General features: G+C 38.9%; 1 protein-coding gene across 7 annotated transcripts; it reads right to left on the bottom strand.

The window, feature by feature from the left end:
• Positions 1-3127: 3127 nt before the first annotated feature.
• RMI1 (RecQ mediated genome instability 1) lies at positions 3128-21799 on the bottom strand. Of its 7 annotated transcripts, XM_054689842.1 has the most exons (4): positions 21125-21283; positions 20170-20274; positions 16185-16237; positions 3128-5762 (listed from the first exon to the last, which is right to left on the bottom strand). In XM_054689842.1, exon 4 carries the CDS (start codon positions 5729-5731, stop codon positions 3857-3859), a length of 1875 nt encoding a protein of 624 aa, XP_054545817.1. In that variant the 5' UTR covers positions 5732-5762; positions 16185-16237; positions 20170-20274; positions 21125-21283; the 3' UTR covers positions 3128-3856. The 7 variants fall into 7 exon arrangements, with proteins under 7 accessions (XP_054545817.1, XP_054545818.1, XP_054545816.1 ...); XM_054689843.1 differs by lacking the exons at positions 20170-20274; positions 21125-21283 and adding an exon at positions 21644-21799; XM_054689841.1 differs by lacking the exon at positions 20170-20274.
• Between the last annotated feature and the right edge of the window lie 77 nt (positions 21800-21876).

Below are 21876 nucleotides of genomic sequence, written 5' to 3'. Positions count from 1 at the left end.
TGCCTTTCCTGTATTGTTTCCTAATTGTATTAAAGTTCCTTCCCATTAAAGTCTCATATGTTTTGTGTTGATGTGGCGGATGGCAGAACCCATTTAGAGCAGGCAGGTTTGCGGGGTCTGGGGTGTCCCTCTCCCTGCCCTATAACATTGATATATTCTTTTTATATTTTCAAATTTAAGTTGCCAATATTGTGTTAAGGATGGATTTATATTTTGTTATTCTATTCATGAAAAGATGTGGAATTCTTTCAATTTCCAATGCATGTTCAAAGTTGTGTCAGCCTAACAGTATGGAAATGGTCTCTTGTCCAGTCTCTGGAAGAATTTATGTAGTGACATTATTCTTAATGCTTGAAAGAATTCAGGAGTGAATTCTGGAGTAGGCCTCGAAATGTGGGAAACTTAAATAATGGATTTATTTTTGTGTTTTATTTTTTAAAGATTGATTTATTTATTTATACAAGCACTAGGTACAGTCAGAAGCGAGGGAGGGTGAGAGAATTCACCAGAGCCAGAGCAGGGAACAGAACAGGCAGACTGAGGAAACACACTGCTGAGGGGAGCAGTGGGCGTGGCAGGAGAGGTCTGTCATGCCATGTGGGACCCTCGCTGGCAGCTGGGGATTGAACTGGCGCTGCAGAGGCTGCGGGCAGCTTTGCAGCCCAGCGCTCAACCGCTGCGCCACCAGGGGAGGCCCTATTTTTGTGTTTTATACACCATAAAATCCACCCTTTTAAAGTGTGCAACTGAATGGTTCTTAGTATATTCATAAAGCTGTGCAACCATTACCACAATCAATTCCAGAAAATTTAAATCATCCCCAAAAGAAACCACAAACCCATTAGCAGTAACTATAGTCCCTGGTAAAAACGAACTCCTGTTGCCATACATTTAACTATGATGGTTATTTCACATAAGGGGGATCAAACACTATGTGGTCTTCTGTGGTGTGTCTTTGAATTTATAATGTTTTTCAAGATTCATGCAGTGTGCATGTACTTCATTCCTTTTTGTGCATGAATAATATTCCATTGTATGTATGTACCACATGTTGTCCATTTATCAGTTAATGGAATTTTAGGTTGTTTCCATTTTTGGTTATTATGAATAAATTCTGCCATGAACAAGTCTTTGTGTAAGCATATGCTCTCAATTCTCTTGGGTAAGAACATAATTACTGAATTATACAGTAACTCCATGTTAACTTTTTGAGGACTACTTCACAAAGTGGCTGCACCATCTTACAATCACCTCAGCAACATGAGGGTTCCAATTTCTCCACATCCTCACCAACTGTCACTTTTTCTAATATTTTTCTAATTATTACTAATAACCTAGTGGTTAGGGAGTATCTCATTATAGTTTACAGTTGCAGTTGTTTTCCTATCACTTTGAAGATTCCTTTACCTTCTTTCACTGCTTTATTGTGCCACTTCATGAAAAAAATTTTGAAGTGATGTGACATTTTTCTCACCACTCTAGACCCTTTTTAAAAAATTTTCAATAATATTGGTAATATTTGCATAGGTATGATTTTCTCTAAATATATTTTACTTGTGGGGGCCTCCCTGGTGCCATAGGAGTTAAGTCTCAGAGCTATCATTTCTGAGTTTGAGCCCCAACCAGGTAGCTAACCCACACATGGCACAACAGACCTCTCCTGTCTCACTCACTGCTTCCCTTAGCCGTGTATTTCATTAGATCTGTCTGTTCTGCTCCCCACTGTCTCTGGTGAATTCTCTTACCCTCTGCACCTCTGGCCTACACCCCAGTTCTTATATGCCTAAATAAATTATAAGGGGTTTGAAAACTGTTACTTGATAATTTTCCCAAGTTTTAGGAAATTTTTAAGCATTCACTCCAAGTATTTTCTATTTCTTCTCTTTCTGCAACTACAGGTGTATTAATGTTAGCCCTTCTCTATATTACATTGTTTTCTGATTCATTCCTATTCTTCTATGCATCATTCTTTTCTCACCAAATTTCTTCCTTTAGGCCTGTTTCTTCTGGTGTTAAACTTACTCACTAAATTCTTAAATTTCATCCATCATATTCTCTTAGTTTAATTCCCAACTCTCTATTAAAACTTTCAATCTCTTCTTTTTCTCCCGAGAGCGGAACACATGGCATTTTTAAACCTAAACATGTCTAAGTGCTCCACACAGTGCCTTCTAACTCCAGAATTGGATAGACTTACCCTTCCCAGTCACAAGCAGTGCTGGATCAGGGTAAAGAAGTAGTAAAGAATATGCACACTATGAAAGCAGAGTCACTCCCAACATAAGTGATTATTCTTTTCCATTTCTTTCTGCCGGTTGCCTGTAGGATCACTTTTTTATATTAAATTCTCAGTTGGAAAATAAGGTAAAAGTGTCTGCCCAGTCTCACATAAGAGAACTAGAGTTACAAATTCTCAGGAAAAAACCGACAATTTCCAATGACTAAAATTTACAGGCACACTAGGCAGATAGGGAAAATGGCAAAATGAGGATAAAAAGGAAGGGAAGAGACATTACAAAAGACCTAACTAGATAAAGAGTTTATACTTCATCCTGTAAGTAATTAGGAGGAGGTTGATAATTAAGGTTAATGATGAGAAACAAGATGAAATCCATTCTAGAAAGAAAATGCAGATAAATTATGAAAAAGATTTGAGGACAAAATAAGGCAAAGACCAGTTAGAATAATCTAGGCCAGGGAAGACCAGAGTCACAACCAAAGCACCAAGATAAAGAATGCATTTTATCTGTAAAGTCATATATCTTGTCTTTAGCTAATGACTATGACAAGAAAATGAAATTTAATCCCAGCTTTCAAGCACTACTAATAGAGTATAGCACCCAAACATTTCAAAGACAGACAATAAAAGGTAGTATCTCATTTATATATCTGGTAGTAAAAAGCTAGGCAACTATATTGAAGAGGTTACAATTAAAGAGTATGTATCAGCAAAATTCACTTTGTAACTTGAACTTTGATTATTATCACCCATCAAAGAACAATGGCAAAAGATTTTAAAAATATTTTTCAATGATATCATTTTAATATGTAATTATCTTCTAGATATTTTCCTATTTTAACTAAAGTAAGACACAAAAATGACTTCATTTTATTATTTAATATTTTTAAATTTAAGACTACTTCAATTTAGGTTTCTTAAATACAAAATTTAATGAAAATAATTTTACCTCTCAATCATAGCTTCTTAATACAAAGTGGAAAAGTGGCAGTCTTCCTTAAAAAAATAAAATCAGCATTTCCAACAAAACTAAGTGGGTTTATATGTAGCTAGCTCAGAAAGGGATATAATACCTAAAGACAGGGATAAATACCTATTTTTAACCCGCCCAAATGAAATATTTACTAGAGTTTAATGTTTTAAATATGCCATTTAAAATAAATTATCCTTGAAAAATAAGGTTTTTAACCACTTAATACAATCTCTGAAATGGTATCTAGGTAATAGAATATCTGCCTTAAATGCATTAGGCAAATATTTACAATCAGCAAAATAAAAACCAGCAAAGCAATCTGCACCTGAATACATTAATAATTATTAACATTTCAACAATGACTCACTATATGATCCATCAGTAAACACCAATACAATGCTTTAGCAATTATTTAATGTGAATGACAAGAGGTGAACGAATTTCTCAGTAATAGTGGCTCACCAAATTCTTTCTTGCAACAGGTACTACCAAAGTTAATTTGTTTAAAAAAATCTAAATACACAAACACAAGTAAACTTTTTAAACTAAAAGTTATAAAACCTCCCTTTCCCCAATTACAAAGTTTCAAAAACAAAATAACAAATTTAGTTCTAAATGTTTCCTGTTTTGTTTTCTTACAGTTTTTATAAACTATTCAATCTCTTCTTCAGATTCTCAAGGTGTTCCGCATTCACATCCTGTAATGCCAATACCATTGCTTTAGACAAGGAGGGATTGAATGAAATAGTCATTAGACAGCACAAATCTATTAGATCTCTTTGACATTTCTGCAAACCCTCCAGAAACTTCTGGTATTGAAGAGGGTTCTTTTTTAACTGTTTCATTTCTGATACTGAAAACCCTATCAGACTAGTAAGTATTTCATCTACAAAATCTACATCTAGATATGCAGTACCATCAGAAATTTTTGCTGTTATACTCCAAATGCCACCAGAACTTGAGAGATTTCCAGTTAAGGTTACAATGAAAGCTTTGACTGTCACCGTTGTTACTTCTTTTGGCTTGTTAGCCATTAAAACAGACAAATACGTAAACGGTGGAGAATATAAATCCATGGCGATAGAATGATTAGTGCTATTCTCTGATGATCTTAAAGAACAAGTCTGTAAATTGGGATCACTTTCATTAGAAACTTGTAAACTGCTTTTTGGAACATAATTGATCAACTCTCTATTTAGTCTTTCATTTTTTAAGGACTGTCCATCTGAAATGTTGATGGCTTGTTTTATTTTATTATCTATCTCTGAGTTCTTATCTTTGTTTATAAAATCATAAGATGGAGGCACATTATGAAGTGAAAAAACACTGTTTTGGTCTCCAGCAGTTGGACAACTAAAAGAGTTGTCTTCATGAGACATTTGTTCAGATATTTTCTCCTTCCCATTATCACTTCCATTTTTGCAAAACAAAGAAACATTATTCAGAGTATTAGGTTTACATGAAAATCTCTCTATATTTGCATCTGTGTTTCTGTTTAAAGTCAAAGGCTGCAATTCTTTGGTCTCCATTTGTTCTTTCTGAACAGTTTCTTCTAAAAGCAAGGCCTCTTCCAGAGAAAAGTCATCTAATTCCCCATCAGTGAACTGCATACACTGATTTGGTAGTTTCTTCATTGGTATTGGAGAAATAACAAATCCTCGCTCAACACCTGACTCTTTTGGGGGAACAGTATTTGAGGCACTACCTATGCTGCAGTATCTTTCCAAAGAGGCATCATTATTTGCTGCAAGCTCATCATTTTCTTCAAGACTTGCCAAGAGTTCTTCATCAGAAGGCCCCAACGCAGGATCTAGAACATCTGCATTTCTGGAGATGCTTTGGTTAGAAATACTTGGTATGACTGAAACTATGGGATCAGGCTCCCCAATTAATCTTGCAAGTATTTTTTCTTGGGCATAGTCCTCTAAAAGAGCATCTACTTCTCCTCCCAATACCTTCACATTTTCTGGTTTCAGTAAGAGAACACCAAGTCGGAAAGAAATATTTCCATAAATCAAAATTTTTGTACCTGGAGGAAGATTACAATGAAGACCTGGAATAGACTGATATTCCATTCCCTGCATTTGTACAACTCCATCAGTTAGCTGTAACATCAACATTCGTGAAGGTTTTGCTTCCCAAGGTTTTTGGGTTACTTGTATATCAGCTGTAATTAGGTCATTCGTTGTATTCTTTCCTCTCAACTTTTGTATCTGGGAATATGCAGGTTGACTTACATCGACCAGTGAATTAATCTGCAGCGCAAAAAACCCATTCAGTTCTCCTTTTGGAACTTCCAAAATGCCATCAGGTAAAAGAGGATACTCCAAATCTCTTAGATCAGTAAGGAGCCATTGCTCAAACACTTGTTTATTCATTTGTGCCTGATTCATTTGTATATTATCATTTTCTTCTTGGATCCAGTTAATACAAGCTTCCAGCCACGTTAGAGGAACTTTCACATGCCATGTAGCTAAAAGCCACGTCTCAACTCTCAATGCAATACTAGTTATACTCATTTCTTTTTAGTAAATACTACGCATCTATTACCTGAAAACAAAACAAAACAAGAAATCAGTACACTTAAATATAGTTTTTGTAATTCTCTACAATGCACACACAGGCATAATCGAACCCTTTAGATTTTTTTTCTTTTCAGCATCTTAAAGTTCATTGACTTTCCATGTAGCCAAAATTCAAATACTACCAAAATCAGGGCCTCCACGGTGGCACAGCGGTTGAGTGCTGGGCTGCGAAGCTGCCCGCAGCCTCTGCAGCGCCGGTTCAATCCCCAGCTGCCAGGCGAGGGTCCCACATGGTACGTAGACCTCTCCTGCAGCCCGCTGCTCCCCTCAGCAGTGTACTTCATCAGTCTGCCTGTTCTGCTCTCCGCTCTGGCTTGGGTGAATTCTCTCACCCTCCCACACTTCTGACTGTACCCAGTGCTTGTATAAATAAAATAAATATCTTTAAAAAAAAATCGACTAATTCTCAACAGCAAGGACTGCTCAGCAAGTCCTACAGGGCCTGCCTGGTGGCGCAAGGGATTAAGACGCAACCTATGAAGCAATCTGCAGCCACTGCAGCATGAGTTCAATCCCCAGGCCGGCCAGGGAGAAACCCACATGGCGCAGCAGACCTCTCCTGACTCGCCCACTGCTCCCCTCAGCAGTGTATTTCAATCACTCTGCCTGTTCTGCTACCCGCTCTGTCTCTGGTGAATCCTCACCGCCCCCACCTCTGGCCCGTACCCTGGTTCTTGTATATGCATAAATAAAATAAATCTTTAAAAAAAAAAAAAAACAAAAACCAAGTCCTACAGGTAAATATACTTCTGATTTTCTCAGTATGGCAAAACACTAATGGCAATCACTAACTCTAACCCTATATTCACAAAAGTGTATCATTACCTTTCACTGATGAAGATACTTAAGAGCTAAAATTTATAAAAAGTTTTAATATGTTCCTAAGAAAACATGCCACTTGGGGCCTCCCTGGTGACACAAGGGGTTAAGATGCAGCACTATCTATCTGCAGCCACTGCAGTAGGAGTTCGATCCCCAGACAGGGAGGTGACCCACATGGTGTAGCAGACCTCTGCTGACCTGCCCTGTTGCTCCCCTCAGCAGTGTATTTCAGTCAGTCTGCCCATTCTGTCTTTGGTGAATCCTCTCACACACACCCCATACCTCTGGCCTGTACCCCAGTTCTTGTATGCATAAATAAATAAATCTTTAAAAAAAAAGAAAGAAAGAAAACATGCCTCTTGGAACAAGAGCATAAGATTTGATAAAAAGATTTGGAAATGGGGCCTCCCCGGTGGCGCAGCGGTTGAGTGCAGGGTTGCGAGGTTGGCCGCGGCCTCTGCAGCGCCGGTTCGATCCCCGGCTGCTCCCCGGCCACCAGAGGAGGGTCCCACATGGGCGCAGACCTCTCCTGCCGCCCGCTGCTCCCCTCAGCAGTGTACCTTGGTCCTTCGGCCTGTTCTGCTCCCTGCTCTGGCTCTGGTGAATTCTCTCACCCTCCCACGCTTCTGACTGTACCCAGTGCTTGTATAAATAAATAAATAAATCTTAAAAAAAAAAAAAAAAAAAAAAAAAAGATTTGGAAATGGTTGCTCAGTAAAGTACTTGCAAACTCTACTGCACAGAAATGGCCCTGGGCATTAAGACAAGAAACATTAAGGGTTATAAGAGGAAGCTGCAAAAAGATTCAATGCCCTATTTTAAAAAATACAAGAGTTTGATGGTACGACTTTATTATCAATCAGGATAGAGTAAAAACATGAGGGTAAGACAGAAACAAGTGACCATGAGAAACTGACACACTCGAAGCCTGTATCCTTATCTATATATTTACCTCACAGGACTAATGTGAAAATTAAGGAATACAGGGGAGAACCACAGGCAGGAGACAATCATAAGGACAGATGTTGGAAGGCTGTGTCAGCTGACCCAAGAGCAATCTAGCTCACTTAAGTAACTCACCCGAGCCTCAGTCACCATCACCATGGCCAGTCGGTCACAGAGCAATGAAGCAGATGCAGCAGGCCAAGAAGTGGGTGACCAAGGTATCTGAGGCCCAAAAGGGAAAAAGAACTGGAGGCTTAAGAAAGCCCAGGTAACTGAGGCTGAAGCTCCATTTATACTGCCTACAAATGGAGAGTGTTCATGGCCAAAGAAGCTGTTGTGGGAATCTACTATAGGGGTACCACTGAGGTGTCAGAAAAAAATCATGCTTCAGATCTACTTCAGAACAGGGATGAAGTAGTCCTGGATAATCTCTTGTGCTTTTTCCGCAACATTCAACAGAAATCCATGAAAATTACCTCACAAATGAATAGGGGAATAAGAAAGAAGTGCCTGTCCAGAGATGAGCATTTTTGATGTCTTCATGGAACACGAAACTTTAGCAAAGCTTGAGTTATACTCTTATGAAAAGGCATTACAGGGCCTCCCCGGTGGCGCAGCGGTTGAGCGCTGGGTTGCGAAGCTGCCATTAGCCTCTGCAATGCCGGTTCAATCCCCGGCTGCTCCCCGGCCACCGGAGGAGGGTCCCACTTGGAGCACAGACCTCTCCTGCCGCCCGCTGCTCCCCTCAGCAGTGTACTTCGCTCCTTCTGCCTGTTCTGCTCCCCGCTCTGGCTCTGGTGAATTCTCTTACCCTCCCGTGCTTCTGACTGTACCCAGTGCTTATATAAATAATAAATAAATAAATAAATCTTAAAAAAAAAAAAAGGCATTACATTACTTCTGTGCATTACAGAGTAGGTCCCATCATTTGGAGAAAAGCAAATATTACTTCTTGGTACAAACTTAAAGTTCATCCAAAAATTTCATTCCCCCCCACCCCCGATATTTCTTAGAAATTTAATGGTATATTGTCTAGTTTCCTATATTTTTTAGCTCAAGCAACACACATATATGTTAATATATGCCTATATATCTTTATTAGATAGAGTAAAAAATATATATCATTATATATAGTAAAAAAATATTCTTTTTAAAAGAGGTTAAATTTTTTTTGTCTAAAGTTTTCTTAAAGGTTAGGGCTTTTATCTATCAAAAAACAGTAAATAATCATTTGTAATCTGTGTTACACAACAGCCAACCTTAAAATAGTCCTTTCTAGCTAAGGGTTAGTTAGGATAATGAATACTACACCTACTAAAATGGTTTAGGCTGCTTTTAGATTCCCTTAATCAAAACTACTACATGATAGAATCAAGACCTTGTTGCATGTTATTGCTTGGCATAGTGATAAAGACTCTTTTTATCATGTGAAAAAATAAAGCAGTTAGGACAGCCAGTATATAATCTAATGATTCAGAGTAAAATCTGGTACCAAATTATCTTCCACTCACAAACTATGTCCCTAAACAAGTAGTCATATTATTAATTTAATGAATGGTTAAAATTTAAAGGAGGAATTATATCTATTGTGAAAGTTACATGAATATTTTAAACAAGGAGTTAAGAAGGTCATTATAATTATATATATACAGGTGACTCTTTATATTGAAGAACATGACTGAGTATAGTTTTTTTTTTAATTAGAGATGAAAAACAATGAAAAATTCAAAAGCAGAAAGTACCTGCAAAGGGAGGGGAAATAATCATGGAGAAAATTTTAAAAATTAAAGAAATAAAGAAAAATTTCCAGTATTCAGATGGAAAGAACCTAGCACAATGAATAAAAATAGATATACAACAAAGCTTATATTTATGAAACTTTAGATACAGGGACAAAGACTCTGCAAGCATCCAGAGAGGGAAAGCAAACAACAAACAGGTCACATTCAGAATATCACAAATGAAAATGTCTTCACATTTCAGTGTACACTAGGAGGAAAAATGATCAATTCATTCAAATTTCTGAATGAAAATTTTTCCAACCTATATTTACCCAAGCAACATATAGATCTAGTATGAAATGTAGTGAAATAAAAATATTTTCAAGATAAGCACTGTCTAAAACAATACTGTCTAACATAACAGCAGAATACACCAAGAAAAAAGGAAAACATGATAGCCCAGATCTTACATAGAAGAAAGGCAAAACATCACAGTTAAGAGTATTTACAGGATGTTAAAGGTAACCATCCAGAAGCCCTGAGGAGAAATCATTATCCAAGAAGATGAAACTGTGTAAAATCACTGTGTCCAGGACTTCACCTCTTCTCTTTCTTGGCTTATACCTCTACACCTTAGTTGGGGCACTGATATGTATCTCAATGTAGAGCAGAAATTTAAATAACTTGTAGAGTTGAGTTAAAATGATGAAAATATATACAAAAAAAGAATTCAGAAGGAAACAAAATGTTATACAGGATAAGTTTTTGTTTTTTATTTTCTTAAAAAGAACTGGGGTGTAGATCAGAGGATTCATCAGAAACAGAGTGTGAAGCAGAAGAAGCAGATTTATTGAAATACACTGCTAAGGAGAACAGCATGAGAGACAGAAAAGGTCTGCTGTGCCATATGTGTATTAGCAACCTGGTCAGGATCCAACTCAGGCAGTTGCAGTGGTAGTACTGAGACTTAACCCCTGAGGCCACAAGGGAGGCACTGAAAAAATAGTATTTGTATACTACATGGCTTAGTTGTAAATAATGCATATATAGTCATGGCAATACAGTAACAAGATAGCAAAATACGTGTGTGGGGATGGGGGTGAGAAAGGTAAATATAGGAGAGCTAATTCCTATCTCCATTGTGAAAGTCAACAGAATGCCTAAACAAAAACAACAAAAAAAATCTAACAGCGTATCTGTGTACAGGTGTCCAGAGATACAGATGTAAATATTAAAAAAAAAAAAATCAGCTATAAAAGTTGCTTCTGGAGAACAGGAACAAAGGGGAGGCAGGGGAGTCCTATTTTTCAAAAAAAAGTTTTAACATTTGAGACTTTATATGAACAAAATTTTTATTTGATTTTCTATATTTCAGTGATTTCTCTGTACTGATAACTAACTTCTGGGGAAGATTTTTCTTAACTTTAACTTCTCCTCTGCAGGAGTATTATTCAGAAATTGGAACCACTACTGAATTTTTCATTTCTGCTACTAATAATGAACAAATAGTATAAGAATATGTATAGTTTAGCACAGCAGACCTCTCCTGTCCTGCCTGCTGCTTCCCTTGGCAGTGTATTTTCAGTAAATCCATGTGTTCTGCTCCTCATTCTGTGTCTGGTAAATCCTCTCACACTACCCCTCTTCCCCACACCTCTGCCCTACACCCTATTTCTTCTATGCAAAAAAAAAAAAGAATATGTTTAAAATAAAAGATGTAGAAAACAAAATGCTTTCCCCTTAAGATAAATAAGGCAAAGACATCATTCAACACTTCCACATTGTACAGTAGGCCCTCGGCAGTACATCAAGACAAGAAATTAAAGTTACAGAGGTTAAAACAGAAAAAATACCATGTAAACAGACATACAAACCTATGAATAGAAAGCCCAGAAATAAACCCTCACATATATGGTCAAATGATCTTTGACAAGAATGACAAGATTACACAATAGGGAAAGAATAGTCCCTCCAACAAATGGTGTTAAGAAAACTTGATAGCTGGGCCTCCCCTGGTGGCGCAGCGGTTGAGCGCTGGGTTGCGAAGCTGCCCGCAGCCTCTGCAGTGCTGGTTCGATCCCCGGCTGCTCCCTGGCCACAGGAGGAGGGTCCCACAAGGCGCACAGACCTCTCCTGCCGCCTGCTGCTCCCCTCAGCAGTGTACTTTGGTCCTTCTGCCTGCTCTGCTCCCTGCTCTGGCTCTGGTGAATTTTCTCACCCTCCCGTGCTTCTGACTATATACCCAGTGCTTGTATGAATAAATAAATAAATCTTAAAAAAAAAAAAAAACTTGATAGCTACATGCAAAAGAATGAAGATGGATCCTTATTTTAAACCATACTCCACAATTAATGTAAGACTTAAAACTATACAATTCCTAGAAGGAAAGTTTCATGACATTGTAATGGGTATTGATTTCTTGGATAGGGAACCAAAAGCATGGGTAATAAAAACAAAAAGTTTAACAAACTTTAAAATTTCTGTGCAACAAAGGAAATGAGAGAAAAAGCAACCTACAGAATGGGCAAAGAAATTGAAAAGGCATTTTTCCAAAGAAAATACATATAGAGGGCCTCCCTGGTGGCAAAAGGGTTAAGCACTGCACTGCAAAGCAATCCGCACCTTCTGCAGCACGAGTTCGATCCCCGGCTGGCCTGGGAGCAAGCCACATGGCGAGGCAGACCTCTCTTGACTTGCCTGCTGCTCCCCTCAGCAGTGTATTTCAGTTAGTCGGTCTGCCTGTTCTGTACCCCATTCTGTCTCTGGTGAATCCCCCACCCCCTGCATCTCTGGCCTGTGCCCCAGCTCTTGTATGCATAAATCTTAAAAAATATAAATAAAAACTTTAAAAAGTCTTAAAAAAAATACATTTAGAATACAAAAAAATAACAATAAAAGCAAAGCCCAAAACTAAACAGCTGAAAACCTTCCTTATTGGCTTCATATTGGATAATAAAGTAAGGTTGTTTTTCTCAAAAATTTAGATAAACAATTTCAAGAAAAAAAAATTACTGTATACAAATGGCCAAAAACCATATGAAAACATGTCCACCTCCACTAAGCAGAAGAGAAATGCAAATCAAAAGCAAAATAAGATCTCATTTCACAAAAAAAAAAAAAAAAAAAAAAAAGCCCAAATATGGGCAAAGATGTGGCAAAAGAAACCTTTGTGAATTGTTATTCAATCCCTAGCACCTAGGGAAAACAATATTGAGGGACCTCAAAAAATGAAAAATAGAACTATCATACGACCCAGCAATCCTACCTCTGGGTGTATATATCCAAAGAACTGAAAATAGAATCTCAAAGAGCTATTTGCATATGCATCTTCACTACAGTTTAGTTCACACTGATAAGATGTGGGAGCACTCTAAATATCCACTGACAAAATGGGTAAGTAAAAAGTGGTATATACAAAGGAAGGATTATTATTCTTTTTTTTAAAAAAAAAAGGAAATTTCACCATATGCTATAGGGTGGCTCTTACCAACATTGTGCTAATCACAAAATATGAGCTATCTAAACTAATCAAAATTGAAAATGGAATTGTGGTTGGCAGAGGCTGAGAAGGAAAAACATAAAGTTGTTGAATGGATACAGAATTTCATTCATGTAAGATGAAAAACTTCAGAGATCTGTTGTAAAACAATCTGTATGTAGTTAACACCATAATGTATACTTAAAAATTGCTAAGAGAGGGCCTCCCTGGTGGCGCAGCGGGTTAAGCGCAGCGTTGTGAGGCTGTCTGCAGCCTCTGCAGTGCGGGTTCCATTCCTGGCCAGCCAAGGAGATTCCCACATGGCACGGCAGATCTCTCCTGTCGCACCCGCTGCTCCCCTCAGCAGTGTATGTAGGTCATCTGCCTGTTCTGCTCCCTACTCTGCCTCTGGTGAATGCTCTTACCCTCCCCAGTACCCTCCCCTATACCCCAGCTCTTGTATAAAAATAAATAAATCTTTTAAAAAAAATTGCTAACAGGATAAATTTAATGTTATGTACAATTAAAAAGACACAGATCAAGAGGACAAAAAATTAAATTATTCCAATTTGCAGATTACATGAATGTTTTATGAACAAAATACCAGAGAATCTACCCAAAATATTTTATCACTTGATAACTGAGTCAGCAAATTGTATCTTTTTTGTGCTCTATTTAGCACCATGTTTTTCACACTTTGGTGCTTTTTGTTGGTAATTTAACTGCTTAAAATGGTCTCCAAACATAATGGTGAAATGCTATCTTCTGTTCCTAAGTGCAAGAAAGCTGTGATGTGTCACATGGAAAAAAATACATGTGTAAGATTAAGCTTCATTCAGGCTGAGTCATAGTATCACTGATCATAAATTCAATGTTAATAAATCTTCAACACATATTGAATAAAGTGTCTTTAAACAAAATACATGTAAAAAATGGTTATATAAAGACTGGTTCATGAAAATGTGGTAAGAGGTTTATGAGAATCTTACACTGTTTCCCCTATGAGCAATGGTTCAGTATTTCTTTTTTTTTTAAAAAAGATTTATTTATTGGGCCTCCCCGGTGGCGCAGCAGTTGAGCGCTTGGGTTGCGAAGCTGCCCGCGGCCTCTGCGGCGCCGGTTTGATCCCCGGCTGCTCCCCGGCCACCAGAGGAGGGTCCCACATGGCGTGCAGACCTCTCCTGCTGCCCGCTGCTCCCCTCAGCAGTGTACTTCGGTCCTTCTGCCTGCTCTGCTCCCCACTCTGGCTCTGGTGAATTCTCTCACCCTCCCGCGCTTCTGACTGTACCCAGTGCATGTATAAACAAACAAACAAAACAAAATAAATAAATAAATAAAAACATGCCTCTATTAAAAAAAAATTTAAAAAAAAAAAAAGATTTATTTATTTATTTATTTATTTATACAAGCACTGGGCACAGTCAGAAGCACGGGAGGGTAAGAGAATTCACCAGAGCCACAGCAGGGAACAGAACAGGCAGAGTGACGAAATACACTGCTTAGGGGAGCAGTGGGTGTGGCAGGAGAGGTCTGTCGCGCCATCGAACCAGTGCTGCAGAGGCCGCAGGCAGTTTCACAGTCCAGCACTCAACCGCTGCTCCACCAGGGGAGGCCCTGGTTCAGTATTTCTTAATTAAGTGTTAACTGTAAGTTCACAGAACATAACTACCATGAAGAACAGACTCAATTATAGTAGCAGTTAACAAGCAGTGCAATTTATAATAGCATCAAAACCTTAACAAAGTATGTATAGACTATGTACCCTGAAAACAACAATCAGTGATGAAAGAAATCAAAGACAACATAAACAAAGGCCATGTTGTAGACTCTAATCTATTAAGGCTTCAGTTCTCTCCAAACTTACCGATAGATTCACTATAATTTCATTCAAAAGTCCAGCAATCTTTTTTTGTCAAAAATATAAGGCTCACAATTTGATTTTAAGACTTAACATAAAAATATAGTAAGGTGGAGGGCATCCCCGATGGTGCAGTGGGTTGGGCGCAGCGCTGTGAAGCTGTCTGCTGCCTCTGCTGCATGGGTTCGATTCCCGACCGGCCAGGGAGATTCCCATATGGCGTGGCAGACCTCTCCTGTCGCGCCCACTGCCCCCCTTAGCAGTGTATTTAGGCCGTCTGCCTATTCTGCTCCCTGCTCTGTCTCTGGTGAATCCTCTCACCCTCCTGTGCCTCTGGCCTATACCCCAGCTCTTGTATAAAAATAATAAATCTTTTTCTTTAAAAAAAAATATATATATGTAGTAAGGTGGAGCATCTCTGATGGCGCAGGGGTTAAGTCTCAGTGCCAGCACTGTGAAGGAAGGCCCACTGCTTTGGCCTGAGTTGGATTCCTGGCCAGGGAGCTGACCCACATGGTGCAGCAGACCTCTCCTATCTCACCTTCTGCTCCCCTCAGCAGTGTATTTCAGTAGATCTGCCTGTTTTGCTCCCCACTCTGTCTCTGGTGAATCCTCTCACCCCACCTATACCTCTGGCCTATACTTCAGTTCTTCTATACAAAATAAATAAAAATCTTAAAAAAAAAAAAAAAAGTAAAAAGACAAGCCATATACACATGTACAGAAGATAAACTATACATTTTCAAGAGAAATGAAAACGTACACTAATTAAAAATCTGTATGTGAGCTTTATAATAATCAAAACAACCCACACTGACTTCAATCTGAGTGGCTAAATGGTGGTACAGCATTACAACTGAGCACTCCTTTGTAATAAAAAGGAATAAACAGTCTAAACAAGTACAATAACTATAGACTGTCAATTCGCACCCATTTTATATTGAAATTTTAATATCTAATGTAATATTAAGACGTGGGGTCTTTGAAACTACTTTAGGTATTGAGATGAAAGGAATTAGGTCTCTTATAAAAGAGACTCTTCTCACTTACAGAGTTACTTTATCCTTTCCTCATCGTTGGTTATAATGAAAAAGCAGCCACTCATGTACCAGGAAGCAGATACTCACCAGACACTAAATTTGCCTATACCAGACATTATACCTGTATCTTGGATTTAAATTAAACACAAATTAAAAAACCTAAAGGCAAGCACCAAAGTGGAAATATAATATCTAGCAGCTCTTCTGCTGGCCTGTGACTATGCAAGTGTTTCTTTTCACAGAAACTTTGCCTTTGCATAGCAGCAGTGGCAGTGCTCCTGCCCTCCTGTCACTGTGCTGGTGCCTTTTTCTCCTTTTCCTAATAAACCTGTCCTTTTAAATGTAAAAAGAAGAAGAAATATATTAACTAACTTTCAAACCTGAAAACATGAAAAAAATCCATGAAAAGAAAAAAATCCAAAAGGCACAAAAGGAGCAGGCAGGTACTATAAATAGAAATAATGTTAGAGATAAGTCTAAACATTAAATCCATCAGCAACATAATGAAAAAAGATTTACTCACCCTTTAAAAGATAATCTCAAATATACCAAAATCCAGCTATGTTTGAGACAGACCTAAAACAAAATAACATCAAAATATGAAAATTAAAAGAAAGGTATGTTAAAACTTCCAAGTATGATTCCATGAGGCCACACTTAGTGAAATCTTGTCCTCGAGACTGCAAAATCTCTATTAACGTATTCTTAGATTTTTAAATGCTATTTTCACTGCATCTGCTGTTAAGCTCAAAAATTATGACAGATCTATAGCTTAGCTATGTTCATTCGATAAGTTACTTATTTCCTCCACTAAAATCTAAACATTACAGAGCTGGCAAATAGACCTAGTATAATATGCAAAGGTGTTGTAGAAATATGATGACAGTCATTAAGTAAACAGAAATTAGGACAAACTGTACTTCCGGTAAAGTTATAAACTCTTGTCTCAGTGAATTATTGAGGATAAATGTCACAATTACAATTAAAGTTGTTTGCAGGATGCTTTATATTATAAAATCACTCTGGATACATTCCCCTAAGGGTTATATTATTAAATCCAGTCCTATAATACAAATGCTATTTTCTACTGGAACCTGTTAAATATTAGTAAATAAAATTGCTGATACTCCTAGGAAACCACCAGTAAGAAAGTAAGACTGGTTGCGAACTGACTATTTTTAAGATTTTAAATTTTTTTCATAATACTTTTACATTTGCACTATTATCTAAATATCAAAAGAACTTATGATAAAAAGGGTAGTTACTATCATCTATTTGAGAAAAAATAAAATGGAGACATACAAATTAAGACAAAGATCATACCTATTAGCAGACCCAGAACTACAGGATAAATTCTACTAATCTTCCTGTTCCTTTTTCTAGACCTTGTTAACTTGCATGTAGCCAGTCCCTCATTTACATAAGTTACTCACATATTAAGTCCACTTATAAATGGTCATTTTATAAGAGCACTACAATGCTATTGCAATAAACTAATTGCAAATCCTATTTAAATAAACTCATCTATTGGTTTCTAAATTTCATTTACAAAGTCAAATTAAAGAAAAACACCACCACCAAGTGCATCTATGTTAGTAACTGCTTCAATGTTATTTCCTTTTGCTATAACTCTACTAAAATAACACATAATTTTAATTTTTTTTAAAGTTATGCATACAAGAGCTGGGGTACAGGCCAGAAATGTGGGGGGTGAGGGGATTCACCAGATAAACAGTGGGGAACAGAACAGGCAGACTGAAATACACTGCTGAGGGGAACAATGGGCGAGACAGGAGAGGTCTGCCATGCCATGTGGGTTGCTGCCCCGCCGGCCAGGGATCAAACTTGTGCTGCAGAGGCTGCGGATTGCTTCATAGTGTGGTGCCTAACCCCTTGCACCACCAGGGAGGCACAATAATTTTCATTTTTAAATATTACAAATTGAGGGCCTCCCTGGTGGCCCAAGGGGTTAAGTCTCAGCACTATAAAAGCTATCAGCAGTCACTGCAGCACTAGTTCCAATCCCCTATCCCCAGGGAGCTATCCCACATGGCACAGCAGACCTCTCTGATCTCACCCACTGCTCCCCTCAGCAATCTATTTCAGTAAACCACCTTTTCTGCTCCCCACTCTGTCTCTGGTGAATCCTCTCACCACCACCCCCCCACACCTATGGCCTACACCCGAGCTCTTATGTGCATAAATAAATAAATCTTAAAAAAAAATAAATATTACAAATTGATATTTTAAGACTTGCAGCATTGTATTGTTACTTAATTTTTTATTTACTTCTAACACACTTTTCCTTATTTGTGTTGTTGAACATGGCAAGTGACAAAATTTTCAAATGACAGTTGGAACAAATTCTGAAAAACACTGCCACACAAAATGCAACTATTCTAATGTGTGGGTAGTCCTAATTAATAATTCTCTCAAGTACTATCTCCACTTTTGGAGCTAACTGACATACTGTAATTTTACAATAATGTTATTATAACTAGGCAGAGAAAACAATTCTAGTGACTAATCCCCTCATCACCAAATGTTTTGAAACACTTGCACAAGCATTCAAATACAGCTATTCTCAAATATTTTACCAAAAAGTCAACAAATGTGACTGCTATATGCATATTTGTTAAACAGAATTTATTTGACAGAAAAACAAGTGGAGGATATATTGATCTGAGACAGATACAGTTGCCACAACTGCATGTTATAATAATTATAACTAAAACATGATTCCTCTAAGAGGCTTTTTTTTCCTACAGGTTAGAAAAATTAAAAACTCATATGGAAAAAAACATTATCATCTGGAATCTACATAATAAAGTTGACACTGGCTTTCAATAATCAAGAGCCTTAAAAATTTAGTAAATTGTATTATTTGTATCTACCACTTCAGAAAATTCCTAAGGTTTCCTTCCTTCCTTTCTTGACAAACTGAATAACCATAGTCACTGCAGGTAAAAGCAATTTAGAGGGGAAGTGTTAGCTAGGCTTCTACAACTCCCCATCTGCTCATACACAAAGAACAGCCTCTCATTCTCAAGTATATCACTGTCCAAGAAAATAAAAATGATATGCTTTTTAGATTATACTTTTAAAAAGGTTCATACCATATAATCCATTTATCACAAAATGAATCAAGACCACCAGAAATGAGGGCAAAGATTTATCAAGTGTTGATCATTATATTTTTATAGTGTAGAAAAAAATAGCAATCTAAATGTTAAAAAATGGGAGGGGAAAGAAATATAGTAGATTCATGAAAGGAAAAATGATAGCCTTTAAAACCGCTGCTCCTCTTAGTAGTGTATTTCAGTAAATCCACCTGCTCTGCTCCCCTCTGTGTCTCTGGTGAATCCTCTTAGCACCTTCTGCACCTCTGGCCTACACCCCAGTGCTACTATGCAAAAATAACTATTTTTTAAATAAGCAAATAAGAAAAAGGGACAGGGGTATGTGTATCATCCTATTAGACACTATGTCTATAGCTGAAACAAAGTGCTAATACTTAAATTATAACCTATTTGAATCATAACAACGCCATGCTTCCACTATTGTCACCTAGAAAATAAGGGTAAGTCTGTGAATTGGCTCATTGGGGGTGACTTCAAGGTAATCCCAGAATTTTGAGATGGTATTCTTTGAAAATTAAGGCAAAAAGTTTTATTTAATAACTGAAATCAGAAAGAAATCATCAGTGTGCTGTTTATTGATCCTCTGCTATGTGAGATACATATTTCTTAACTTCTTTTAATTTTAATGTCTTCAAAGACACAGAGTCTGGAATATAGTGGGAAACTCAAGAACTGGTAGATAATATTTAAAGCTAATACCAGGGCCTCCCCGGTGGCGCAGCGTTTGGGTGCTGGGTTGCGAAGCTGCCCGCAGCCTCTGCGGAGCTGGTTCGATCCCCGGCTGCTCCCCGGCCACCGAAGGAGGGTCCCACATGGCGCGCAGGCCTCTCCTGCCGCCCGCTGCTCCCCTCAGCAGTGTACTTCGGTCCTTCTGCCTGCTCTGCTCCCCACTCTGGCTCTGGTGAATTCTCTCACCCTCCCGCGCTTCTGACTGTACCCAGTGCATGTACAAACAAATGAATAAATAAATAATAAATAAATAAATAAATAAATACATGCCTCTTTAAGAAAAAAAAAAAAAATAAAGCTAATACCAGTTCTAAATTCATTAGGAGTCCAAAATGACCACACAACTAACTACACCCAAAACAGGAGTCGCTAAATGTTTCAATTAAATTGGCAAGTCTTTAAATGAGCACAAATATGAGTTTGGTTGAAAACAAGAGATTAAAAGATGGTGAAAAATAGACTTAACTTATTTAAAGAATAAACCTAGAGGAAAGCATATTTTAAAAGGAAGGAAACAGGTGGGAAAAGAGTAAGAGAAAATCCAACAATGGCATCTAGAAAAGGTAAAACCTTTCTTTCACCAGAGATGAGTCAGAAGACAATGAAACAGGGAGGGAAGAAGTTTCTAGACAGGCTTACTTGGCATCCCTGCTCATCACTCATTACGAATAGTCAAGGCGGAATAGGACGGAGGCAACTAAAACACCGGCTTGAAAGAAAGCATCATTAATACAGGACCCATATCTATGGAGTGAGTGAAACATTCCAGGTTTTAAAAGACAGATTCAATTAAATGTTACAAATCCAGACGGGCAGATTAAATCTTCATAATCCAAGTATCCCAGCATTTACGTAAATTCGTAAATTCTTGAACATTTACGAAAAAGGTGAACGATGTCTCATAAACCCAAAACCTAAGTTTTTGCTCGCCAACATGATACTCTTCATGATGTGTGCCCTATATGTGTGTGTACATCCATTTAAATAGGCCTTTTATAAACTCCACAATCCCAGACGATACTTGTTAAATATCTTCTTCATCAGTGACTTGGTGATTCAGTAAGTTCTTAGTTTCCCCCTAAACAAATTTTCTTTAATCAGGCAAATAAAAGATGGCTGGACAGACGTAATCATAGCCATTTAAAAGATGCTAGTGACATGTTTTGCAAATTATCCAAAAATGACAATAGAATGAATCGGTACAAATACATTATTACAGCAGATATGTCCGCATTCTGTTAGTTAGGGTGAATTAACTTTACACGTAAATTATAACACGTTTGGAATTATGGTGGATGGTTGAAGAGTCAGGATATGAATACTGGGCACCGCCAGGCCTGGGGATTTCCCGGGTTTGTCTCCAATTCGGAACGACCTTAGAACTGCCTTAACAAAAGAAATCAAAGCTTGACACAGAGGCCTTAGGCACATGTTAGCAAACGCAAAGCCAGTGTAAGCTGAATTAAGCCCAAACAGTAACCCATTTGAGGGCAAGGTCGTGGCTCTGTTTTAACCACTGCTGCAGCTTGAGACGTACGCTTTAAAGAGCTGAAAGAACAAAAGGCGGAGGGGCTACGAGTATTTTGCGATTTACATTCATTTCCGATCAATGCAATTCTTCCAGAAACTTCTCAACGATCAAATGCAGCGACACTAACAAAAATTCCTATCACCGGCGCCCGTGGCTCAAAGAATGCGACGAGAGGTAGGAAAGGTGTCCTCCGCTCGGTGAGCCCTGCAGAGACGCCCGGCCTCTCACCCGCCTGCAGGCTCAGAACCGACTCCCACAAAAACCGCTGGGCTCTGAGGGGCGCCCCGTCCTAGCCCGGCCAACCCGGCCGCGTTTCCCGGGTTCCCGCCCGAGCGGACGGCGGGGCGCGAACCGCCGGCTGCGGCCTGGGCCCGGCTCCTCGGCCGAGCGCCGCGGCCCGTTACAAGCAGCGGCGTCCTCCGCGGGGCCCGGCCGGGGGCGGGCGGGCTGCACTTACCCACGCGCAGCTCGCCCCGCACCGCGCGCCCGGGCGGGAAGGGGCGGGAGGGGGGAACTAAGAGGGCGGGAACGCGAGTGTGGACTGTAGAAATGCCGGGGCGTCCGCCTGGACCTAGCACCGACCTGGGTGTCCCGCCTTCCCCTCGCGCAACCGCGGCTGCCGAGCCACGCGACAGTAAGAACCGGAACTGTCGCGGCGCGAGCCCTAATCCCTTTTTTGCCTCTTCCCGCCGGAATTGCCGCGCGCGCACGCACGCACGCCCGGCCTCCAAACCCCACAGACGCCTCTTGCGCGAGGAAACGCTCCGCGCCGCCGCCCCCCCGCCCCCACCGTGCGGGTGCACTAGGGACTCAGT

The sequence above is a fragment of the Talpa occidentalis genome, unplaced genomic scaffold (assembly GCF_014898055.3).
Source record: "Talpa occidentalis isolate TD23 unplaced genomic scaffold, MPIMG_talOcc4v2.1 talOcc4.7, whole genome shotgun sequence".
NCBI classification, from domain to species: Eukaryota; Metazoa; Chordata; class Mammalia; order Eulipotyphla; family Talpidae; genus Talpa; species Talpa occidentalis.
This window is presented reverse-complemented; position numbering and strand designations above follow the sequence as displayed.